At 38.7% G+C, this 27599-nt stretch overlaps 1 protein-coding gene across 5 annotated transcripts in view; it reads right to left on the bottom strand.

Moving 5' to 3' along the window:
- Positions 1–27599, bottom strand: part of nrxn2b (neurexin 2b) — an 815055-nt gene that overhangs the window by 701230 nt on the left and 86226 nt on the right. For all 5 annotated transcript variants that reach the window (XM_041985417.1, XM_041985422.1, XM_041985421.1 and 2 more), the window contains exon 2: positions 4597–5967. In XM_041985417.1, the coding sequence (XP_041841351.1) occupies positions 4597–5308 (712 nt within the window). In that variant the 5' untranslated portion in view covers positions 5309–5967. The remainder of the gene's footprint in view (positions 1–4596; positions 5968–27599) is intronic.

Here is a 27599-nt window from a genome sequence, read left to right as displayed (position 1 = left end):
ATAAGCTTTCCTTTGACATGGCCCCATCTCAATAGAATGAAGACACCAAGACAGGGATTTGTTTGTACAGACATCTGAAGGTTCCTAAAGCCGTGTGAAAGTGTAAGCAAAAGAAACCTTTACGTTCCAACCCACGTTAGATGAAAGGAATAAATACACCGCTGTACTGGCAATCAGCTTTAATGACCCAATTTACAGTCCTCAAACCAAAGAACATCTCTGAAAATAAATTAAAGCCAAGCAAATGAATGTACTCATGTTATTCTCGCTCTCCTATCCATTTCTCACCATTAGCTCTCTAAAACCAATTTCCATCTAGTGTTTCTCTCCTCCTTATTTCCATCTCCCCTCTCCCTCTCGATCTCACCCTCTCTCTCCATTTCAAAAGGACAAATGTTTCCTGCAGTCACTGTCGCACTACATTGGTATTCTGCTCTCAATTTAGCCAAAAGCCAGGCAGCAGTATCTGCTTCCAGCAACCAGACAGCAATTTGACACAACGTGCAGACAAAGAAAGTGGGGGGACGGCTTGAAGTAATAAAGGAAATGTGACCATAAGACCGACAGACCTGTATGCTCTCCAGGAGCGACATTATGGTCTGTGCTTTCGGGTCTCTGAGCAGCAATAACTCTTGGTCACAGGTGAAGCCAGACGATGCAGCTTCTCAAGTTGTTCAAGTTCTAAACTTTCTTTTGTCTAAATCAGGCGAAAAGCATTACTGCTTTTACTGCACAGGACTTTTCGGTCCTGTCAAAGCTTATCTGTGAGTCCCACAAACCTGCAACACTTCAGACAGCTGGTACAGCTGGTACAGGATGGCCATCTACCTTTCTGAACACTGTAATTACAAGTTATTTCATCACACAGCACAAAATAGGAGCTTCAAAGTCTATTGATTGTTCTGATTGCTGCAATACAATATTAATAAGATGTGGTGATAATAAATGATGAAGGGCTTTATCCCGTCACCCTGAACCCTCCTATAAGTATAAATGGCCAAGACAGAGGGAACGATTTCTGATTTCTGCATACAGAATGAGAGATTTCACAAGTAAGATGGGGGACTCAGGCGCAGATGAAAGAAAGAGGTGGGAGATGCAGGAGGAGGAGGAGAGGCAGGACTGAAGTGCTGACAGCGGGTAGAGGTGAAAGAGGTAAGTGGAATCAGGGAGCCAAATCAGAAGGAGCAAAGACAGGCAGTGAGCTGAAGAGAGGTGGAAAGCCTGGATGGGCTTGAGAGGAGAAGTTAGGAGGTGAGCAAAGATAATTTTTTGCAGGACAGAGAGGAGCAAAGAAGAAGTACAGATATGGAAATAGGATGTGTCGTTGAAGGAGGGAGCGAGGGGTTTAAAACAGAACAGAGTCTGACACGAGCTGACATCCCAAGAGCAAAAGAAGGCGAGAACAGGGTGGTTGCTAGAAACAATGTGCTTGGAACTGAAGGAAAGAGAAAAAGAGTGAGAAGAGAGGAAGAATATATAGACAAAAAAAAAAAGCAATAGGCAGTGTAAGAGCAGATCTATTCCCGGGCATACTTCAGCAGCTTTAGTGTTAAATATCATTTTCAAATACATCCAGCCATGTGTAACGTGCAAAGACAAACTCTTTCATGAGTCAGAACTCCAGAAGGAAAGCTGGGCAGTGTAATAGTGCAGGTGAAGAGACTTTCAGGAAACAGGCTTGATGGCATAACACTAAAAAACTGAATGACTGCTACAAAAAGCTTCTTTAGAAAACCTCTTTCATATTTGCACCAGCTGGTTCTGCAAACACAGCCACCCTAACTGCCTCAAAAGGAGATGTTGGCATCCCTGATCTCAATGTAGGAAATAAAAAAATAGATATAATCTCCATGATGCGAACACTGAAAACCTAATCTGGACGTTTATCCATGTATTTTACTTTAAATGTAACTTGTAACTGGACTGTACTTTTACCTTTGTCGTTAACTTTTAACTTTGTTTATCTTGATCAAAAAGCCTAACCAAGGACGGGGGCTGTAAATTAGCCTTTGGCTAGAAGCCTTGTGTACACTGCATCTGTTATCTAATGGGTGATAATATTAAATTGTACTGTCCCTGCAATAAATAAATAAATAGGTTCAAAGACATTTCTTTACTTTTCAGTGCAAACACTCCTGTCTGGTTTCTGGTATGTGTCCTAGTATAAATCTGCTGTGACCCCATTAAAACATTCAGTTTTATAAGCCTCTACATTTAGAAGTAGGTTGATTTAGACCGATAGCAACATAAATAAAACGTCAAGCTGCGGTGCACATCTTGTGGTCCATAACTCGTATTCTTTACAGACATCTGAGTGGGGTAACGTGTGCATCGTTGATGCATGTATGAAATGCGGGAATTCATTTACTGGCATGTCACTCAACTTCAATCACAATGCTAGTAAAAAGATTTTAAAACACCTTTGATCTTTCTATCTGTTTCAGTTACAGACTATAAACTTTTGGGAAGTATCTTTTTTTACCTGCTTCTGTTTGAAAACCAACACAAGTGAATTTGCATTCAAAAATCATATATATAAAATATACAATGCTGTGCACAAAATCTTGTGACGCTGAAACTTACCGGTGTTGAGTAACATCACTTTTAAAAGTCATTAAAAGACAGGATAAACATTTTAATTCTACAAATTAATCTATTTTTGCATGAGTGCGTTCATTTTTACAGCCATATTAAAACATAATGACCTATAAGGGGTGTTGATGTGATTTTAACAATCATAGTGTTGGGAAATTAATTGATGCATACTAATTGTGATAATCGTAAAACCATAATCATAACAAGAAAATCTGTAATCGTGACTCTATAGTGCTGACTGGAGGTCTGTTACAGCTCTGACTAGATTTCAAACTAAACTAAAATGTTCAGATTTTTAAAGGCTTATGATGATGAAAATTGAACTTAAAGCATTTTCCTGTCAAGTGTTGCTGTGTCTACTTTTATAATTGCTGTAAATAATTTTGAATACCTCTTGGTTTGTATTGACACTGTTTCCATGTATAAACACTATTTACGGAAAGTTAAGGATATTCAACTTCCACCTGAAATTGATGCAAAAAATATAAATGTAGAGCATTTAAGAAGAATTGTGTAATAGTAATTTTCTTAAGCCCCATAAAATTGTTGAAACAAACTCTTACAGCAGTGGTGGGTAACCCACAACAAGAAAAGTCTGGATCATTAACTTGTCATGTATTGGATGTCGTCTTGGTCTTGTAATAAAAATGTGAACAGAATGATAAAGATAACTGTTTAATTACAAGTCCTCATCAAACCAAACCATTAAATGGTCGATTCGTGGTTCAGACACTTCTTTTCGATTTTTTTGTGGCGGTTAATCATCTTGTTGTTGTTTGTGCATTAAGTACTGAAACATTCAATAATTGGACATTTGCAATGTTTAGAAGAGGTTAAATCAGCATACGGTGGCCCAAACGTGTCACAGCAATACAAAAGCCAGTATGACTATCAACAATTAGCAACACAAAAGCTGCAATAGAAGTTACACAGATTTCTTTTTTTTTTTTTTTTTTTCTGCGAGCTCCTGGTTGCAACACAAAAATCAATGCTCATCACCGACTCTTTGCAAATCTGATGCCCAGATGCAAGAGCCCATGAGCTTCCTGGGAAGTTTCTTTTTTTTTTTCTTAAGATACACCACACAAAGTGGGCAACTGCAAGAGTTACCTCACAGGAAGTGAGTGGCAACAGAAGTTATGTCATGGTTCAGGGTTTCTGTTCTAACTTCATGCGTTAGTTTTGGTCATGTTTGTAGTTTTTGGTCTTGGTTTTTGGTGTTCAGGGCTTAGTTTTGTGTTTCTTTGGTTTCTGTTCGTTAGTGCACCTCTTCTGCTTGCTCATTCACGTCACCTGTGTTTAATTAGTCAGATAGTGTATTTAAGTCCTGGGAATTCAGTTATTCCCGGTAATGTGTGGTTCCCTGTTCCTCAGTTTTTGGGAAATAAACCCTGTTACCAGCACCTTTCTGCCTTCTGTCTGAACTGCCTGCATTTGGGTCTTCACCTCTACCGCTACACATAACAAGTTATTACACTGAACATCCAATGACTCAGTATCAACAGTATGTGTATTTATCCATCATAATTAACATTTATTGCATACCTAAATTAATAAACTTTATTTATCATTAACATTTTATTCACTTCAAGCATCCATTTGAATTGAAAATTGCCCAGTTCCTGTGAAAAAAAAAAAAAAAAAAAAAAAAAAACGGTCTTGTGCTTTTGTGCAGCTTTTGTGTTGTGGCTTATTGTGGGGTGTTTTGGCTTATGTATTGCTGTGACACTTCTGGGTCACTGTATTAAAAATGACCCAAATCACAAAACTAACTAACTAACTAACTAACAAAACATGAACAAAACTGATGACCACATAAGAAGTGATCAGACTTCTGCAACACATCACAAAGTAATACACCCAACATTGAACCTCAAAGTAAGGAAAGATTCCTCCAAATAAACCATAACATAGACTTTGCCATCCTAAAGGGAGCTCAATATTCCATCCAGTGGTGCAGCAATCTCACAAAAATCAAGGTATAAGACAGTTTCTTACCTTCCTTGCAGTACTTCCCCTTGAAGCGGGTGTGGGTGCAGTCACAGTGAACTTCTCCGAACTGAATAGAACAAAACCCACCATTGAAGCATGGGTTCTGTTTGGTGCAAAGGTACTCCAAGTCACTCTGAATGCCCTGGCTATTCAACAACATAGGAGGCATCTCCCCCACTTTTAGATTGGAGATCAAGCCCTGGAAGGGTGGCTCATACTTCACCGTGCTGGACGTCAGTGCAGAGAGGCGCACGTCAGGTGGGATCCCTCCCACAAACAGGTCACTGACCACTGCCATCTCCTTCCTCTTTGACTTAACTTCGGCCACTTTTGTTTCCCCATCCACCATCAGCAGGGTATCACGAAAGTTGCGGGTAAGCAGCACCATGTGCCAGCGGTCATCATTCACCCGTGTCTCCATGTGCAGGATTGCAGGCTCGGCACAGTGAATGGCAAAGCGCAACTGAAGGCGCCCGCCAGCAATCAACAGCTCCAAGAAGTCACAGTTCCCACCATCATCCAGGTAGAGTACCAAGGCTTGGCTCACGTTGGTCTTCAAACTGAAGCTTAGCTCACCCACTGATCCAGCTTCCCAGCGCCCATAGCGTGCATACTGGCCTGGTGCCCCACCAAATTCCAGCATCTTGACTGTAGTGAGCATGCTGAAAAGGGCCAGAGACCACAAGGGCCAGCACAGGAACCTTAACCACCTTGTCATACTAAAAAGTTCCAAAGTTTGCCCTTATATAATTAATGTCTTGAAGGTTTAAGGGACCACAGAGCGAAGGGCTACCTTCACTCAGCATAAAATATTTGAAATGTAAATAAGATGTTCAAACTACTGGCTTGGGATGTAGATGTACTTTAAAAGGAATTTTCACAGAAGCTCCTCCAGTTTTACTGGCCAATAAGCACTTTTCTTTTCTTCCCGTTCTCTGCTGCTCTATTTCTTGTCCTTATCCTGACTCTCTCCTTTGTCTCTCCATCAGTTAGTGCCTCTGGGACTGAGGAATAGGAGACCAGGAGAGTAAAAAAAAAAAAAAAAAAAAAATTGGGGGAGGGGGGGAGAGATTTTCTACACAGCAATTTCTTCAAAAGCTCATATGTCTATTCTTTTCCAAAAGTATAACATTAGTTTCTAGAATGCAGATTTCAGAGCAATTTCCAGGAAATTTGAGCTGCTGCAAAAAACTTGGTAAAAGATTATGATCTTTAATACAGAGATATAGAAGAGAGGCAGCAGTAGAGCTTCCGGGTGTCTGCAGGAGCATACGATGCATTCATCATTTCACTATGGATCCATTCTTCTTCCAAGCCTTATAGAATATGTAGATTTACTCAGGTTTGGCATCCATGATGGAAGTGACAGGTGGCAATCTGTACAGAAAACAGAAAAAGACAAAAAAAAAGTTTTTTAAATGATACAAATTTAATTTATATATATAGATATATATATATATATATATATACACAATTTATTTTACATGGCAACTATATTTTGTTCTCTGTCTTCCATCTGTTTTGCTAGTCATTTCATGAAACTAAACATTTTTTAAAAGGTTCTTATAAGTATTTAATAAAAAAAATTAATTAATAAATAAAGTTCATATGGTTATATACATCCTAAAAAGACCTGGACAAAAGGAATGTTATTTTAGCTGGATTTTTTTATTTATGTCAAGCCATGTAATGAACTTAATGGGTTCATAGTTGGTGCAGAAAGCTATTACAGAAACACATTTATAGCAGAAAAAAAAAAAAAAAAAACGCCCCTCTACTGTGCCACATTTACACACAACAGACCTGCACGTGCAAACACACACACACACATATGCATCATTAAATCAAATGCATTTCAAAGTGGAACACTGCAGAGTCAATAGCTATGTGAATAGCTGATCTTGACCCTGGGGCTCGACCTAATCCCAAGCCATTAATTCTTGAGTGAGATTTAATTTCCACCACAGAGTCTACAATTAAAGACAGGCTCAGCCCTGCTCATGCTCTCTCATGCTATCCTGCGCTGCTGCGCTGTGACAAAAAGGAAATAACGCAGACATACATGCAACTGAGAGCAAGTGGAATATGCAGAGATGGGGGGAAAAAGGCTGTATAATCATGATCTCAGAGGGGCAAAGCTCAGCATCAATAGAGACAGATTAGGGAGGACAGAGGGGACAGGCAGAGCTGTGAGAAACAGAAGAGCCAGGAAAAATAAAATTGGGCCCTTTTGCTTGAGGTGATGTTCTCTTTGCAGCACAGCAAATGCATACTGCAACACTCCAAATAAACAAAACAAACCAACAACATATTAACACCTACAGTATAGTGTAATATTTTTTAAAATCATGATAACCTGTTGAACACAGAAACCTCACAAGAACATGTAAAACATGATCTGCTGCCTGTGGTGGTTCTATGGCATCCTGGAGTACAGCAGTAAGACTCCTGCAAAGTGCCACATTTCATGACTTCTGCCTTATTTAAGCAAAAAAGAAAGAAACCCCATGACTTAAGACAGTGATTCTTAATCATGGGGCCACAGTCCATGCTTGGGTCTCGAGCGCCACCCCAGCCACAGAAAACTTAGAGTTTTGCACCTGTCGGCCGCAAGGGCCACGTAACAATTGAGGACACGAGACATCGCTGTTAATCATGAGAAGCTCGGTTGCAATGCAGCTTCCCACCACTTGGTGTCAGTAATGTGTCAGTCAGCTGTTCAACAAACTCCAATCAGCAGAAGAAGACACTCAGCTAGCAAATATCCTGTAGTGAAAGTTATGAAGTATTTAGAATGAAAAAAATAATACAAAAAAAGTCCCAATCCCTCCAAAGTGAAAAATATTGAAAAATAAAAATCCAATTAATAAAATATGGTTTAGTAAACTGAGGTAACACAGCAGAGCAGAGAGATGTGTAGAAAATGTTTGCTTACGCTATCACCAAAACCCTGAAACCTTCAACACTAAAGCAGCGTCTAGAAACCAAAGAAGGAAAATGAACTACAGATGTAAGAAAAACAAACTAGAAAATCTATTAACAGTTAATCTAATTTAAACATTTTCTTATTTTCAACGTATTTTATTACTGAATAGTTTTACTGATCAAATTTCCATCTTTTTTCCACCACTTTTTTTTCCTTAAAGTCTTTCTTTTTACTGTAGTAAAATCTAATATTTGGTTGATTTAGTGTTAATAAGCCGGATATGAGCTTTGAAATGTGCTCCTGTAGAAGCCTGGTTTTATTCCAATATGTGAAAAAAATCAGACAAAATGACCAATAATCATTACCTGTTAGGTGTCTTGTATGTGCAGTTTCATACATAAATGTCTTTGTATCGTCATACTTTTAGATTTTTTTTCTATCATATCAGAATTTTATAGGGTTTTAGCTGTTAACTGCAAGTGGCTTTGGTTAAGTTGTTGAATAAAAATTAAACCAAGAGTAATATCAATTGAACCAATACAGTGTTAATGTTGGAATGGGCCCCGGACCAGTTGTAATGGAAAAGTTGGTCCCCAGTGTATAAAAGGTTAAGAACCCCTGGCTTAAGACATTTCAGATAATTGTAAATATCTTATAACAGGTGGCGGGAACATTATTCCTGCAGCATGAATAAAACCAAGCTGGTTCGTATTGATCTTTGTATGACATCATACTGGTGCGAATGACAGTGGCCAGAAATGAGCAGTTCAGTGGAGGCTGACTCCTGCTGACTTCACAGTGATTCGGCCAGTCTAAAGGCAGATCTTCCACTGTTCAGAACTGGTTGAAGGGAACTGATGTAGCCAAGAAGCTATTTAATATCATTTGATTGTATGTTGATTCATATTTACCTAATTTTCTCTGTATTTCACATTCACTTTTGCTCAACTGTCTCTTGAAATGTTACATTTTCATCCTACTGATCTTATAGTGTTTATGCGAAAATAAATGCTATATTTTTAAGATTGAAAATGTGTCTTATTTTTCTAAATACATTGTTTATTGATATTTACACCAGCAAAAAATGTGTCTGTGTGATTCCTCTTCCAACTCGCACCATGACCATATCAAGAGTGATATAGCATTAAAAAACATTTTCATTCCGTCAGCTCATAAAACTTACTTTACGTTAATGTGATGCTTGAAATCATATAGCTGAAAGTGTACAACACACACTACTTTTTGCGGAACTCCACCCACTGCCAAATTTGAAAAATGCAACACAAGTTGCTGCTGCTACGATTTGAGCTGCTGTTTGTCACCAGATGAGAATCAGCAGGTAAAGAATAACGTGTTACTTTTACACCCTTCAAAAGCACAAATCCATCCCACTGCAGGAACAATCAGAAACTCTGTGAAAGAATAGAAGTCTGAAACTAGCAGATCTACACCGTATGAGTTCACATCCCTTCATATGCGTTGGTGGGCGTGGTTTTCTGTGCCTGCAAGGCGAGGACCCATCTGTTTGCATCTGGACGGAGGGGATGTGGGGTTTTCAAAAGTTTCTCATGACATAGATAACCTCTTTATTTCACGAAAAACATAACCTGGTGTTACCTTGTAGAGGGCGTTAGGAGCCATTTTTACCCACAAAATCCTGTTTTTGAAATACATAAAAAAATACTAATTTAATTAACAGTATATGTAGTTTTCATCACAATTAAGTAATACTGTGTTGTTTACGGCTCAAAAAACACATTTTTGGGTTCACTACCCTTTTAATGGGTCAGTTTTCTTAAATCTGCTGTAAAATACACACACACACACACCAAAAAAAAAAAAAAAAAAAAAAAAAAGTCTGCCATCCATTTTCCATATTCATGAAAATATTGATGTTCATGTTTTTGGTGTGGGCCTCCAGGACATTTTGTTTTTTTTATTTCAATAAAAAAAAATCATATAAATAAATAAAAAGTTATTGTGCTACCTGACAATTTCTGAGAGGTATTAGAACCCATTTTTATTAAAAAATAAATTTGTTTCATTTATGTTTTTATTTTTATTATTAACTTTCCCTCAAAGCAAGAATGCGTCTTTTTACTGGCATGGGCATAAATAGCTCAAAACAATTCTTCATGTCACTGACTCCTGTAACAGCAAACCTTGTGATTCCAGGAGTCATTTTGATGACATTTGTAGCTGCTGATCTACATGATGAAGTACTGACCGCCAACCAATCTCACCGTCTTTGGATTTGAATCTTTCTGGAGTAGCAACTTTACTAACAGTATCCTCATTAGACTCATCACATGCGTCCCCTGGATGACACTCCACATCGTCTTCCTCATCCGTATCACTTTTTATTTGTTTTCACCAAAGATATTATCCAGAACTTGACTCGCACTGAAAATGTTCTTCTCATTTTTTAATACTGCATATTGGAGATGTGCATTTTGCAGTCACGAATTCTATACTGAACGCTGGACACGCCCAGCTTTCTTTGTTTTGTTTTTGTGCAGGTACACAGGAAAACAGCGCAAAACAAGATACTTCTGAGACTGAAATGATTGGGAGAGGAGCAGGGTGTCAGTGTGTTGCATGATAGTGCACTTATGATTGCAGTGTTGGCTCTAATTATTGCTTTATAGTCGTATTTTTTCACCGCACCTCACAGCAAGGTCGCTGGTTCGAGCCTCGGCTGGGGGGAGGTTCAAACCTGGGGGCAGTGGCCTTTCTGTGTGGAGTTTGCATGTTCTACCCGTGTATTTGTGGGTTCTCTCTGGGTACTCCGGCTTCCTCCCACCATCCAAAGACATGCATGTTAGGTTAATTGGTCACTAGGAGTGTGTGTGACTGGTTGTTTGTCTCTATCTGTGTTGGCCCTGTGATGGCCTGGGGACCTGTCCAGGCTGTACCTGTATGCCGGGATAGGCTCCAGCTTACCTGCGACCCGTAATGGACTACGCGGCACAGAGAATGAATGAATGAATCTTGTTTTTACAACTGGGTCAAATCTGACCCTAAGATTATAACTTCAACAAGAGTGTTTTGTAATTTTTTGTTTATTTATTTATTGCTTTATTTTGATGAGAAAGAGGTTCCTGACAAAGTAAAAAGTCCTCAGTGCAGTATACATATTTATGTGGTTCTTTTACTTATTTAAACCCTAAAAAACAGACTGATGCTGACTCTAACACAAGAGGAAGGGTAAAGCAGACAGAGAATTACTAATCAGGGTTCATGGACTTAGAATGGTCTACCAAGCATATATTTAACAGCCTTGACATCTCTCCCCAGGCAAATTGCCTCATATGATGTGTGAACAGCCCACATGCACCCTAAACAATCTCAGGGGCCTACAGAGCAGCTGGGTGGCTTTAAGACACAGATGTAGCCCTAATAAAATACAAATGTACTAATGACCCCAAAATGGTTTAAGTACTTGGAACCCCTTACCAGTCACAACAGGGGAAGCCTTATGGATGAGGGGCGCAACAATCAAATAATAATCCTGTTACTTTTTACTTTAACTTATTAGATGAGTTTAGTGTTTCTGGTTCAAAATGCTTCTACTTTAAAGTGCAATTGTTTGTTTACATAAACACAAAATGTCTGACCAGACGTCAACTCCAAGTAAAGCACTGTGGCCTTCTAAATAACCCAAATAGATATGTGAGCCACCACCACCCCCTTTCCTCTTAACATCATCCCTTGAGGAATGTTAGCTGGGTCTTGATAGAAATTCGCCTCCAAAGAGGTCCTCTGCAGCATCAACACTGTAGTGCAAAGTGTGCCAAATGCCCCGTTTATTATTTTTATTTCCTAACTTGAGACAAAATATGAATGTCTTTAATGACAGATTATTTTTTATTCTTTATCTGTGTTTTTGTTCTGCAGAGATGAGCTTTGGTGCATGCAAGGTGCCTTGGCATAAATGTGTGTTTTTCTTTTTAATCCCTCTCTTGCAGATCTCCGCCTTGGCCCCAGGTTTTCAGATTCCCCACAGACAACGGTACACCTGTTGTGTGGAGCAGTGCCAAGCTTTCATCTTTCTTCTGCTGCAAACATTCAGCTCACAAACAATTTGAAGAAGTCTGGCTTGAATAATTCACTGCCCATTAGGGCCACCAAGAGTTCAATCTTTTTTCCCCCTCTGTCCTAAGCAGCAACAATTTATTTGCTATTGTAAATATAACAATGAAACATTTTAGGTGGCATAAAAACAGCTGAGGTGAATCAAACATTTACACGGTGCAATAATTGTGATCGAGGTGTTGCTCACAAAATATTTACATGTGCAAATAGCTTTGCTGCAGGCTAATACACCAACGTATGCATTATAAAGCGTCTATTTGAAAACAGATATTCACACATGTATAACCCAGACGAGCATGAGCCATTAATTCTGGCCTGTGAGAAGCTCACCAGTGTACCATCGGTCAGGACGAAGCTGCTGCTGTGCTCTAATTACCCAGAGCAGCATGCATAGCCACTCTTAATATTCCTGGTCACGATGAACATACAGGATTTAAACCAAGGGAAAAAAGAGAGAGACAAACAGATAATAGAAACATGACAAGAGAGGCTGGTGCCATGACACTTTAAATACTGCAAATTGATTTAAATGCAAAATTAGGAACAAAGTTGAAAAATCCTTAAAAGGTACATCTGCTATATTATAACCTTGTAAGCTGAGATTTGACTGGACTAGATAGAGTCAAATATGTTTCGTAAATAATCTAAAGTATAACAGTAAAAGCATTATTTAAGAAAGCTTCATCGTAAATCGAATTTAATCCAAGTAAAGTAAAAGAAGTATCTTGTGCCAAACTAAAAAGTATATCACTCCTCAACAGAGAGCAAACCTGACTGCAGAACCTTTTTCATTTACAGACTTCCAATCCAACCCACAACCCACGGGTCATAAATCTTCAGGTTAAAGAGTGTCAACACAGCATTTTAACTAACTTATCAACAAGTTGCAGTGGTAGTAGGCTGGGAATAAAAAAAATAAAATAAAATAATAAAAAAAAATCCCTCCACCTTCTTCTAAATCAGACTTTGTCTTCCAAACAGGCCACACGAAGACAACAGATCTCTGTCAATGATCTGAGTTATCTTTAAGGCAGGACTGGGTGATGTGGATCACAAATTGTAGCTTGATACTTTTTGGCTAAATAACAATATATGATATTTTTTCTAATTTTTTCCAGTAAAGCAATAGCAAAGACAGACCAGTCAGGCCGTAAGGCTGTCCCTCACATCAGTATACATTTTTAGCTCTCTTGCTAAAGGGATTTTGACTTGGTAAGCAATGTCTTGAATCGAGGGTTCAAAGCAGCTGTTTAAAGCTGTTTAGTTCCAGATGGGAATCACATACTTGGTGATATAATTGTTCTGGCCAGGCCACCAGCTGAAAATAATAAAATAGTAGTTCATATTAACAGCTTACATTGAAACATAACCCTTAAAGCCTGCAGGATGGGCTACAGTGATAAGCTAATTCAGCACACTGTACTTTTGCTTGGATTGGTACCAAACTTAATTTTTTAGTCTTCTCTGATTTTGGGCCTTGTTTTTTTTTCCATTTTCCTCCACAATGCCATCAAATCAAACCTGCTATAAACATACCGCAGCACATGAACCTATGACTGACCAGGTAAAACACTAACACTTGAGGCAAAGCAAATAATCTGCATCAAAAAATCATTTAAGCCAACACCATCACCACCAACATGAATTTTAAAGTCGGAAAAAAAACTGAAAAGAAAGCAAAACAGTGCTGATTGGTCTGCTGGCTGTTATGTTACTGAGTGGAAATGCTTCACTGGCCATGAACACAGACAGAGAGAGAAGATGTAAATGGTCTTGAAAGAGCAGCAGCCATTGACCAAACTAACTCTGCTGGCTGACCAATCATGACCAAACACTGGCAAGTGCTGTGGAAACAGCGCTAAAGAAAACAAAGATCCTAGAAAAGTAACTGTAGGTTTACCACAGTTGTGAATTACAGCAGACAGACTAAAAATATGGTAAAAGAAAACAAGCCTACATTTCAAATGAGACAGAACGCTTGAAAGGAAGAGGCAAAAGGAAAGAATCAGTGCTCAGCACAGTCAAGTTGAGCTACCACAGAGGCAAGCAGGCTTCTATTCATCATCACATTAACGTGTTTGATCAGCCTCGTCAGAGCCACCGACTGACTGTTAACTGCATTTAGTCCTGATGAAAGGAGGCTACTAAAACACATCAAGGGCTTAAGCACTGTTTTTAGCTCTGTAAGAGAAAGATTATGAAGGACTTTAACGTGACTCCATGTTCCTTCTTTTACAGCGACTAAGTGTTAAGGCTGTACGGAGAAGGCAATCAGAGTCAGAGTGAGTACACTTATCAGGACACCGTGTCACTCGTATACCAACATGTTACCCGAAGTTCTTTGTTTCTAAGTCAGTCAATAACCTGGGCTGTCAATAGGAAAAGCTATTCAAGGGGAGAGTTTTTGTCAACTAGTCCAGATACCAAAGACACACAAATTTCCTCTCTTGAATAAGACATGTATTGAGCAGTCGAGTGACAGCAGAGGTCAGAGGAATCAGATCCGTCAGTGTTAGCAAGTTACTCAAGGGCATGATTACATCTTTGATCAAGCTCACAAAATGGCGACAAAAGGACAGGTAGAGGGGAGAAGGAGACAGGCTGAGAATAAGGCAGATAAGCTGAGGAAAAAAGAAAAAACAAAAAGAAAGAACAGAACTACCCACGACACCCAGCCCATCAGGTTACTAAAAACACAGTCACAGTACACTGCATCTCTCTCATGCACACATCGTCCTCCAGACAGTGCTGCCATTACATCTGCATGCCTTCTGTCAAGCTGTGATGTATCAGAGAGAATGAGAGAGAGTTTTTGCACATGCACTATAAAATTAGCACATGGTTGAGTGCTCATCCAGGCTCTATCATTTTCACATGTCCTTCCGTAACCCCTTTCCTCTCATCTGTTTCACACAGATTTCCTAATAAGGCCTTTCAGTTCACATCACACTTCAACCTCAATGTCCGGAAGGATCCTGCCATTCATCTAGAATTGGGACTTATTTGATGTAAAAGCAACATCACGCTACAATACTGCTAAAAGATTAGATACCAGACTGATGCCACTGAGCCATGTCTCGTAGCTTAAAGCAAAAATCCAAATGCAGAATTAGTTAATTATTAGTTATCTCTCTATGAGACTAGATAAGTTACACTATAGAAGATATTAAGTGAGATTATGATTAATTCAGTGGAGGACAATTTAATGTTTGCTGATATCACAAACTCCGCTTGAAATGTGGATTTAATTGATTCTGAAGACAGCTGTCGATATTAGACGAGACACTTTCATTCATATCAACACAATTAAACCACAAAAAACAACAAAAAAAAAATATAAAAAATTATTTTAATCTTAAGCTCATTTAGACATTTAAATGAAAAACAATCTCCTGTTTTAACAAAATAAACTGTGCTACATTCTGTATGTTGAGGTTGAAAAAGATCGATATTTTCTGTTTGGATCGATGCTGCGTCCATCAATAACCTCAGCATGGTTGCAGGTTTTAGGGTTTACACTAAAAATACCAAAACAAATTCTCCTTGTAGCAATACATCACTGACTTGATGTATTCCCGCATCTCTACTCAACAGTTCCATTCAAAAAGGCGGATGTGGAGCTTGTAATGTTGGACCAGCAGCATAGTTTGGTCCAAGATGTGCTGCATTTACAATAACAACAATAACAACCAAAGGAAAACATTTTCTGTAGGTGAGTCTTCCAGATGCTTCCCAAAGAAGCAATGATGAACTTCAGCAGATAACACCATGGTTTTAAGAATTATGCTGGAAATGCAGCTTGTTGAGAAACTTCAGAATCTTTATTTACCATCCTAGAAATACAGAAACTACTACACCAGAACTATACAAGTATCATTACCGTTAGCCATGTCAAATGCATTAAAAGATGTTAAGGCAATTTAAAGCAACACAACTTTCCAACAGTAAAACTCTGTGCTCTGTGACTAGTTGTGATGGCACACTCATCTCTTGTGTTGAGTTTAGAGAGGACGTTATCGAAGGAAGCGAGATAAAGAAATGGACAAAGTGAAAGAAAGAATCAACATCGACCTGCTTTCTACTTGTTGGAAAGAGCAGGATGCAAGACGGATGATGAATTAGTCATTAGAGGGCACCAGAGTTCAGTAGTGTTGCTGTAACACAGGCCAGATACATATTCATATTTTTTATTGTTCAAAGTGGTAAAGCTGAATTGTACTGTAGAGAGAAGTGTGCATGTTGGCAGCACTTTAAATACCTGAAGTGGTACAGTACTCTTTCTGTTTATCAGTGACAAAAAGTATGGATATCAGTACAGTCAGAGCAGCATGGACCGTTTACAAAATATTTACAGTTTATGAGTTTGGAGACATGTTTTACCAATTACCTTCGTTAAGTTTGCACGATTCTGAACCCCACCCTGTTTGCCTGATCTAACTGTATGCATGATATACAGAAGGCTTGCTGCAGGGCACGTGAGATTACCAGTACAAAAAAACTTGCCGTGTACAAGTGTGGGTGCATGTTGGCATGCAAGTGACTGTTTTGGTGCCCGGAGATGTTTTGGTAGGAAGCACAAACAAGGCTCACTGGCCAGGCCTCAAGACTCTCCTGTTCCAATTAACCAGCTCAGCAGCTTGCAGCTCTGCTGGTCTTATCTGTGAGGAAAAGGAGGAGGAGGAGAGACAGGTATGAGCAGACTGAGATCGTACATAAACACAGAAAGAGGCAGGAAGAAACGAAAAGACAGGCTTGAGAGGGTTAGAGGAGGAGGAACAGTGACAATCTTCCCTGGTAAAGCTAGTGTCTGCTTACTAGACATCTTTCAACTTCTTCTTCTTACTGTCACACTCAGATTTCATCCTCTCATCAGCCTTTTCTGATCAGAAGAACCACCATCTTAAGAATTACAGACCTGTTCATGCTTCAGTCAGGAGAGAGGAAAACCAGTTGTGTCTGTTTTATTTACAGTGGAGACACATTTGTAAGTATAAAATCCAAGTGAAAAGAAGTGACAGTTTATCCCACAAATGTCTGTAGTAAAACTGAAAGGAGCAAATGTGATTCTAGCAGCACCATGTGTGAAGATCTCCTGCTCTGCATTTTGGACTTAAAGCTGAGGTGATGCATCAAATTACTGAAACCTCTTTTGCCACTTTGGTTTTTCCACTGCCAGGAATTTCATGATTCTCAGGGCAGAAGTCCTTCCTCCTCCATGTCTGACACCAGTGAAGGAGCAGAACTATGCTATCACCAGATTTAACGGCTGTTGTTTTGCTTCTATTAATCGTCATGCAAATCCAAAAATATTTATATGCTTAAATGTCCTTGCTGATTAGCGTACATTCATAAAATATCCAAACCGTTAACAAATTAAGTTTTTGAAGCCCATTATTGGCTAACCATCTCTATCTTATAAAACATGGAGCTTAAACTCCCTTATAGGGGAAGAATTACTGATAACATTTGATATCTTCTGTCACCTAAAGGTCAGAAATAAAAAAATGGATATTCTGGGAGCTGAGGTGACATGTTTACATAGTTCATGTCTGTCATTAGGTTTGTTCTGGATATTTAGTCCACTCATGTTGCACTGAGGTGGATGTCACAAGCACTTTGCCTTTAGGCATTTCTGCTCCCTTCACGAACGTTAACAAGTACGCCCGTGTCAAACGTCACTGCCCTCATACCCCAAATGCAATCTTTACGTTGGCATGGTTGTTAAATTTATCCACAAGAGAGAGTTCACCTCCAAGTTCTGACATCAATTTCAGGCAATATTAAATATGGCAAAGCTGGAGGAGAAAATGACAAAAGGTTAAAAAATGTAATAATAAATAGGCAGCATAGTAGACTGGGGTGGGCTGTGCAGCCATTAAATACGTTGCAGCTTCTTCTTCTTCGTTGTTTTGACTGGTTGCATGTTAGCTATATTGTGCAACACTGACGCTGTGGTCGCCGGTGGTACTGCACCACTTGCTATGCATTCACAAGCTATCTGGAAAAGGACTAAAATCCCCATGTAAAGGAAGCAGAAGACGGAGAGAAGGCTCCACCCGTAGGCGTATGTCTCCTTAGCATAGTGCATAAATAAACCTCTACCCTCTAATTTTATTTTGGTTTAATATACTGTATTTGTATACTGCATTAAGTCAGGTTTACGTGTCTCTTAATTTGCCGTATCTTTGTTAAAGATATATCTACCTTGTCTTTTTACCATGTTTGTTTTTAGCCTTTATCTTTGTCCTACATACATAATGTTTGTTATACAAGATGTTTTCAGTATTAGATATAATACTTGGGCAATGTATTTTAAAAATACTATGTTTTCTGTATTGATCAAGCTCAATCTTGATCACAATATACAGTAGTTTGTTAACGCTGTGATTATTAAAAGTTTACCAGTAATGACTGCAACATAAAATAAATATAATTAAACATTTTAACATTTAAAATAGAGTTTAGTGCCACTGTAATCTCTTCATTGTGAATGCTTTCAAATGGGTTGGCAGACTTGAATGATGACACTATTTAATGCATGCGTTGCAGGAACTGCAGCACGAACCCGCATCTGGTTTTTTTTTATGCTTCTGTGTAGTTGCTTAGGTGATATCTATTCAAGTAAGTAAACCGATTGGTTGTTTTTGCCATTTTTGTGTTCATCAAACAGGCTAAAGTTTGCATGTTGTATAAATCATTTTATCCTTCTTAGTTAATCCAAACCACTTCCTTATGACTGACACACTGGGATCTTTTTTGATTCTACTTTAACATTTTGGGAAAAATTACATGAATTCAGTTCCAGTCTTACCCCTACTTTCATAACTGTCTTCGGCTCCACTCATTCTCTTCTGTTTCTGCTTAGTATCCTTCTTCAAACACCTGGCAGTTTATTTTTTTCTCTCCTTTTGGGTTTTCTTGGCGTTAGCAACCAGCTGAGCATTGCATCGCCATCAACAGTGGGCTGGAGCGTGATGAGGTATACACAGCTGGTTCTGTAGATGGATTGACTGACAATATTTCATGCTTACCACAGATATCAGCGTAAATTAGAGCTCTTTAGCTCATCCAGCCCCACTCTGTATGGTTGTGCTAAGTAGCAGTGTGTTAATTGCTATAGACTGACCACAACTATAGGCTGACATCAAACAACAGACATCAGGAGTTGAGTGAATTCAATTAATCTTATACTAATCAATCATTCATACACCTTGATTAGGAGCCTGATCTGATCTCAAGTATCAGATCGGCTCAAAGTATGACACTAAAATCATTTTTTGGTTATCACTGACATCAGCGTAAATTTAACTGATTGAATTCTGAGATTGTTTTAACGTGCAATGCTAGACAATCATCTTTTACGAACAAGCACTGGAACACATGACTTGATGATGTGAAATGAGATCATGCTGTACATGGGACCAGACTGAGGAGCTGTCGCGCTCACAACATCACTTTGTTGCAGTAAAGTAGTCTGAGTAGTCCTGCAGTGTGTGAGCTTCTCTTGCTTTACTTCACTGGCTCATGGGGAAAACTATGTAATGAAGACACGTTTGTGTGTCATCAGTGTGCATGATGTGTTTCATTGAACATTTAGAAAACTAATAATCTGATTTTCTAAATTACTTTTTTCTGAATTGTAAAGCTTCCTTGTGAATGGGTTACTTGTGCTCAGCAATTAAAACATTCAGGATGACATGCAAATCAAACAATAGTGTAATTTTTTAAGTCATTGGTGTGGAAAGTTCTGTTTATTTAAGCCATGCAACTGATTAGGATTGTTGAATCTTAACTTAGTTTAATTAGAGATAGTTTGTGTAATCACAAAATGCCTCGGCGCACCGTTTGCATACCATTAAATGCTGTCGCATTCTAGCTGCACCTTCCAAGTTTCTTGTTACAGTGTGATTTCACACCATTTATTTCTGCATCTCAAATAATTTTCATTTCTTGTGAGCCAAGTCGGAATATTCTTTAAGTATAAAATAACTTGGAAGCATGTTTGGATTTGAATCAGATAATTATGAGTTGCTTTTGATTGCCATTATCACACTTGCCAATGGTGGTACATGCCAAAAGTGATATAACAATAGCTGGCTTATCAGGTGTATTGGTGTCATTAGTAAGTCCTGCAGCCTTTTAAGCACATCTTTACCTCCAGTCAATCCAGGCATCAATGCAACTAATCAAAACCTGCAAGGATGAATGGATCAGAAATGCTGTAAATACACAAGAAAAAAGCATGACTTCTACTGCTGTTCCAGCAGACCAGCTATCCTCATCTCCCATTCTCTGATTTGCTATTTACTAATTTCCTCACGTTTTTTTGTCTCTTTCACCTGTCCAGTAATCCAAGTAGTCAGGGTAAGTACATACACAAGGTGAGAGGTCACAGGCAAACTAAAATGACCTTTCTTCAGAGCTGTCAGTTTAAAGTGTTAAAAATTTGGTTAAACTTATAACCATAGGTGTCTCTTACAACATACTTACTTTAAATTCAGTTTGCAGTGCAGCATTAACATGTCACAACCCTGTTCTGTTCTCACAGTGGCTGAAAAGCAGATTAGAGCCTGTCCAGGAAGCCTCGTTTCTTCTCACTCAGGCAGGTGGATTTTAGGAACCGATATTAACTGTCAATGATTTCCAGGTCACAGGTGGGAGTTCAGATGAGCAGACAGACAAAGACACAAGAATTTGACAAATGAGATGAGCCTTAAGTAGTTTTCTTTGTAGAGACATCAGGATCAAGACCACAACAGGTTGAGGGCGCGTTGAGTGCTGGTATAATCTAAAAATGTGTTGTGCTTGACATCATAACAGACTACTGCAAAGACAGATGAGTTATTCTTCTGAGACTTCCTCCAGAAAACTACAGCCAACATTAAAAGAGGACATGAGCTACTGTTCCTGATGGCTTCCTTCCCACCTGCAGCTGTATGTACACACAAGCATACTATGGAAATTATGTCTTCTTCTATGTTATAATAATGAGTTATCTTAATTATGTGATGTGCAGCAAGGACAAATAAGGACATTTTCAAACTGGCAAAGTTGCTGTGCCTGTATGGGGTGTGTGGGGAGTGTTATAATTTGTCAGTTATGGGAAAAAAAGAGGAGAAATTAAGGAAGAGGTGTGTGTGTGGTGGTGGTGGTGGGGGGGGGGGGGGGGGGGGGGGGGGGCTGCACAGTTAGACATAATTCAGAGAGAATAGTAAATGACAGCCAATTACCATCCTGAATACACTCTCAAAAAGCAATTTGCTTTGCACAAGCCTGCTATTTGCACCTTATTAGGAGCTCTGCCCCATTTTTTTTTCTCAAGGCAGCCTCCCAATTTCCAAAGTTTCCATATAAGATGATGAATAAATATTACTTTATTATTATTAGTATGATGCAATGCATTTCCTCAGTCAATGAATAGAAATCTATAAAGACTACAGCTGGTAGACTACAGCTGGTGTCTCTTCCCACCAGCTGTAGTCTACCTGTCATTTCATGACTTCAGTATGAAATGAAAAGGGCTAAAACTAAGACAACCAGACTCAAAATGGATAAGATAAATCATGTAAGGTTGCATTCAAGTGGGTGGGATCGGGATCAGAATGGTTCTGAATTCACTTTTCAATTATCTTTTTATTCATTTAAGCTATAATAAAAAAAAAACACCAACCAAGCCTGACAAAAGCTCCAGACATTCCCATTTTTGCTGACGTGTTTCCTGGTTAAACTGGAAGAACATCATCAGACTTAATAAGAAGTGGGTTACTTATAAAACGGCTGTTTACAGATCAAACTTGAGAAGCCGGAGGTGGAAAACGACATATGCAGACCTTTATCCTCTGGTGTATTTGATAGTACACTGTACAGTGTCTTCATTTCAGCTAAATCCACTTCTCCTGTAGCTTAACATCCTTGGGTAAGACACCGAGGCTTTCAGATTCTGAATTCTTGCAATAACAGTTGTTAACAAAATGTCAGGTCTATAATCTTTACAAGAGCAAAACTCAGCAAGCAGATTCTCTAAGGAGCTCTCTATAATTCATCCAAAACACATAAAAAAATTCAAATACGAAAAGTTAAATAAAATAAGACTAATATAACCTCTCACTTCTACCTGCCAAATCACTCACATTTTTATATATCCAAACGAAACACAAAATCCTTAACACATATTCATTTAACAAACTGACCATTAAGTAACTCATTTTACAGAGATACACCATTCCTTCAGATGAGTCCTAAATCAGGGTTTATTAAAAAGTCTTCCCCAGACCATCACTGACCAAACACTGATTACCAGCGGTTCCCAAACTATTTTCCCTGAGGGACCCCCTTCATGCAACAACCAAAAAGCAGTGAACCCCACCCGCCCCGCGTTGAAACCATGCTTGGTTTTATTTTCATTAGCTGCTTCTCATCATAAATGATGAATTCTGGCTAAATCATTTCCTTTAAAAACCAAAGTTAAGGTTATTATCAAAATATAGCCTTATTATTTATTTATTTATTTTAATCATCTGCACTGTAAAATTTCTCAGACATGTTTTATTAAAGAAATGCTGCAAAGTGTTTTCAGGCTCCCAAAACCCTGGTCCCATGTGAATGAAACACCCAAATGATGAAAAAAAAAAAAAAATTAAATAAAACAACTCAGCTTATTTCAGTGTAGACATGGCCTTAATTAATACTCTGAACAGTCAAAGCCTCGGGGTCCCCCTGTGCTCTTTTGGGGAACCCCTTGGGGGTCCAGGGACACCAGGTTGTGAACCACTGACCTAAATAATCCATTCCTGCAGGAATAGTTGCAAATTTTGATTGTGGGACCCCTTTGTAGTCCAGATTCCTCAGAGTTTTGATCAGCTTCTCATGTCATCAGTTTCTCACAGCGCAAAGAAATGAGCTGTAACACGCCACCTAGCAAGCAATCAGGAATTATTCCTACATGGTGTCAACGGCCAGTCTGACTTCACCTTACTGAGACCATACATGGTGTTCCCCACAGTTTGCCCCAACCCAGTTTCCAGTGGTTACTTTTGTGCATGAAATGTATCATAAGACACACAAAAAAGACATCCTTTTGATGTTACATAGAAATGGGAAATATGAAGTTATAGAGTTTCAGTCTCACTGATTGTTGACTGTCTGCAGGCATCATAAAAATACCAAAACTATTCTGGTTTTAAGGAAGGCTGCACTGAACTACTTTATTCTTATTGGCTTTTCCAGTTTACAGCCATGCTGAGCAGGTTTAAACCTCTGAAAATTATATCACCACTAAAGTTTTGTAAATACAACAGACATTTCAATACTCCATGTAAGGCACATGGAGGGCTGTATTATTGAAAAACAACGAGAAGAAAAAGGGGGAAAAAAAAAAAAAAACTAAATCACAAAAATAGAGAGAAACACGCAGGGTATCTGGAGACTAACCAATGTCATAAACTAGGATCCGGATATTATTCTCAGCATTCTAGCTTAGTGATTTTCTCTGATGTAGGGATAGCAATATGATTACTAAGAGTCAAGGCCCACAGATATCTGCAGCAGGTGAGCAATGTGTTTAATTTCAAAGACCTTGTAGACTCACTGAGCTCATTATTGGCCTCTCAATTCACTCACTGCACTTCCTATTGTGGCATATTGATTTGGGTAATATGGTTGAAAGCTGTGTCTTACAAATGGCTTCTTACCAAGCTGTTCTCAAACACAGTCCTCAGTATCAAGCGCTCTTCTCTCTTTTGAGGAGCCATGAAAGAAGTAACTAAGAATAAGTGATGAAAAATGGACCTGACGCAGCTCTGAAAACATTAAATCAGGTCCTCTTTAGTTCAGCTCAGTATTTGAAGGAGTGGGAACATGCATATTCATGTGGTTATGCTTTGTGAGTCAGAACAAAAAAGTGGCAGGAATTTGGCTTGAAAAGATTTGAGGTGACAGCTATGTGCATACACATACATGTGGGAAAAGGGAAAAAAAAATGAGGGTTGACTGGGGGTTTAGATTATAAAAGACCATCCTAACTCCCTCAGTACCCACAAAAATCTGGAGACTGAACTTACAAGACAACCCGCATCCTCTACAAACAGCCTCAGTGGGGCTATTACAGACATGATAAATTATGACCTCTGGAATAAAATAATATTACACCAGCTGCCTCTAAGGCCAATTGAAACCACTCAGTGTCTCAGGATTTACTGCCCAAACCAAGTGGAACAGGTGAAAAACAGGGCTCCTTCTGATCGATACAAAATGCACCCACTATGACCTTGTAAAACCCGCCCGTACTGGAGAGAGTCTGGATGTTGTCTCGGAGGAGTAATGTAAAATGCTGATGATCACGTTATTTTGAAATGAAGTCAATATGTTCACGTATTGATTCTGCATCTTAACAGATGCTGGAGTTTGTTTTGTGCAGTGCATCGGCATGAACTCTTGTAAATACTTTATGCTTCCTCACATATGTTCCACATCAGCCACAGCTTTTGTCACTACAATGCTCAATACCCACTGCGTAAACACATCAAGCACACAGGTAGTTAGGCACTGACAAAGGTTAGACTATCCATGCATGTAACACATTAGTTTGAAAGAGACAGTGCATATTAATGAACATTTATAGCAACAAACGTAATGCTGGATTATAGTTAACAAGCTAACTTGCATCCGTAGTCTCTAGGTAAGCAAAAAAAAGAATACAGAATACAAAAAAACTAAAATGTTTGCATAGTAAAAATAATCAAAAACATAAAATATGACTAGATTTTAAATTGTTTCCATGTTAAAAATGATGTCAAAACTGGTTTGTGTTTGGCCAATGTTACCCTGCAGTGCCCTGAAGATGAGAAATCACTTTTTTATCCAGCTCAGGGCATCACATGACAGCTGCATTTTGCTTTGTGCCACTGCACCACGAACAGTGGAGGTTGACACACTGGTTGTTTTAAAGGCACACCACAGCCGATCCAGTGAAGAAACACAAGAGGCTGCTATTGGAGAAAATGAAAGAGATAAAGTATCAGAAGATGACTTAAGACAACAGTTAACATAGGGCTGATGTTTTCTGGCTGGAGAGAGCTCAGAGTACAGACAGGATGCAAGATGGAGGTCAATTTAGCCCCACAAATGGGGCCCCCATAAGCTCAGTGTTGCCTTAATTTTAAGAAAATTAAAAATTGATATGCTATGACATGTCAAATTGTTTGTCTTCACATTGAAAATGTATTTTCATGGATTTTGTTACATGTACAAATCTGAAACTATTTGACCCATTTGTTTCTCCACTGGCACTAAACCAGAGATTATGCAGCGGTAATAAGATAAAGCATCATGGCACTGCAAATGTTAAACATGAAAATAGACTTCTGGGTCTCGCTTATAAAACAGCACATAGAATCCCAACTAAAAGAATCTGAATAAAGGGCAGAAATGGCATGTGCAAAAGTTTCATTTATAAAACTGTGGGCACATCTTCAAGTAAAGCTGGCTGTAGAAATCACAGTCAATCAATATTAAATCATACCCTCTTCTGGTCACATTTAACATAAAACAGTTCAGATGAATCCACCTGCAACAAAAAACTTTCATTCATGTTGTATCCTACCAATGCAGCATATGCAGTTATTTATTTATTTAGTTAACGTTGCACAACTTATTTAATTAAAATGTGGAGTCGGATTCTGAAGAGAAACCTGCGTCCACAAACAACATTGTGTACAGATCATACTACAGTGTTTTTATGCATACTGCAATCTAGAGATGGGTAATGATTTTCAAGTTGTCAAATAGACATCTAATAGTAAGACATCCAACATAGAGCCAGTGGCTCCCAACCTGGGGTCTGGAGACCCAGAGCAGCAGTTGTCCCTGAGGCTTTGAACATGAAGAGCCTTTGTGATTAATGTTCACTTTTTTAACTATAAGGAAAAAAAATAAGCCTATATGTTAAATGTATTAACTTAATTTAACTTTGGCTTTATTGAAGGACAGGACTCAGCCAGAATACATTATTTATGGTGAGAATCTTACTTTTGAAAACATAAAACCAAGTATGGTTTCAGTATGGGTTGGGGCAGGGGGTCCATGGCTTTTTAGTACATGCATGAGGGGGGGTCCCCGAGGAAATTACATTGGGAACCACTGGTTTATGCAACTATGTCTTCTTTTAAGCAGCAACTGATAGTAATGTGTTACTACTACCACCACCAGGTGGTATCAGTTTACCAAGCTGTTTGCCAACCGTCAGGAAAATAAAAACACAAGAAGGCTTCTTTGTTGCTAGGTTCAGATAAAAAGTGTGTAGTGCTTTGAAATTTGATGCCAATGGCAGACAAATCGAAAAGAAACGTAAGAACAAAAATTTGCTCCACTACAATCTCTGCCAGGTAAAGCTGGCCAATCATCCACAAATCAGTAGTCAATAACTAGCATTATCACCAGATGAAACAAGTTAGATTTAAGACTTGAAGAACCAGTGGTCCTTATCTTAAAGATGATCGATGAAGACATGCTTCCCATCTGTTTTGGTTAAAGTTTACAGTCTCATCAAGAAACACTATTAGCACAAGACTGAAGTAACTGTCCATTGAAACTGTAGGTGAGCTGAACACTTAAGAGTTGAAAAGACTTATAATTCCTGTCCCTGATCTGCAGACCAAAGCCATGACAGAGCAGCATGTGTTCTACTAAATGGAAAAGTAAAGCATGTGTACAGCAATGCTAGCAATATGGCGTTAGCCACCACCAAACACATGTTGACATGGACGGGTTGATATTTGAAGAACAGTTTAATAACTCCAAGCAATTTGTAACACTACTTGATATGTCCATCCCGTCTGCAATCAGACCATTTTGGACCTTACCAACATTATCACAACAATCAGTTCAATCTTGCAACAAGAAATAATGATAAAACATGAGCTTTGACATTAAAAACCAATAATTTACTCAGTTTTTCCTTGAATGTGTTTTGACGCTGACTCATAGGAAGGAATTGAAATGTGACAATTTTGTCCAAACATTCAAAGTTTAGTTATTTGGTGTTTCTAAATTCTCCCTTCAGTGAGTAGTTGTTTGTCTCTTTTTGTTGGCCCTGTGATGGACAGGTGACCTGTCCAGGGTGTACCATGTCTCCTGCCTAGTAGTTGCTGGGATAGGTCCACAGCTCTCCAGTGACCCTGCACTGGTATAAGCAAGTATAAAAAAAGGATGAATACATGGATGAATGGCAGTTATTTTCAACACTACTTCACTCAACAGATGTTAAAGAAGTAAATGTGTTGTAGGTGAAATGACTCCAAAAGCCAGCTTGGGTTTTTTAGTTGTGTGCTTTCATTATGTGTTCATTGTAGGGATTTTATGCAATGAAATACTATAAAAATTAAATCTTACTTGGTGATATACTGCATGCACAGTGGTCAACGATACTGTTAACTTCCAGCTCTCTCTTGAGTAATTTGTAATGCCATTTAATGAAAAACTAACTCAGCAACACTGCAGCTGTTGTTAGTGGATCTGTAATGTGTGATGTAAAAGGGCGAGGCACTCACAGTTAACCACCTGAACTCCTGCAACCCCTGCTTCAAAATGTCTGTACAAATGGGTCAGAGTTTCCCTACCAGCTGCAAAATGTTTGCTCTCAAGTTTGCTTTTAATGGATCCTAACCTCTGCAGGAGAAGTGCTGTATGGCTCTTATAAGTGAAGCCTACACCTTCTCAAAAAACATTGTATTTCAAACAAGACTGAAGCCAAAGGACATGCTTATTTTAAATCTCCAGGGCTTCTAAACTGTTGCTGCTTTATGTTAAATTTGTTTTTAAAGTCAGACAGTGAGTGAAAATGTCATGTTTGAATGTTTCTTCCATAAACTCTACATAAAGTGTTGATGTCAAAGAGCCTTCGGGAAGATGGTGGATGTGTGACTTGTTGGCCCAGAGGCAATAGAAGTGATGTATGTGAAGTTAGGATAAAGGAGCGGAAGATGAAAATGTA

Source organism: Melanotaenia boesemani, chromosome 5, assembly GCF_017639745.1.
Source record: "Melanotaenia boesemani isolate fMelBoe1 chromosome 5, fMelBoe1.pri, whole genome shotgun sequence".
NCBI lineage: Eukaryota > Metazoa > Chordata > Actinopteri > Atheriniformes > Melanotaeniidae > Melanotaenia > Melanotaenia boesemani.
This window is presented reverse-complemented; position numbering and strand designations above follow the sequence as displayed.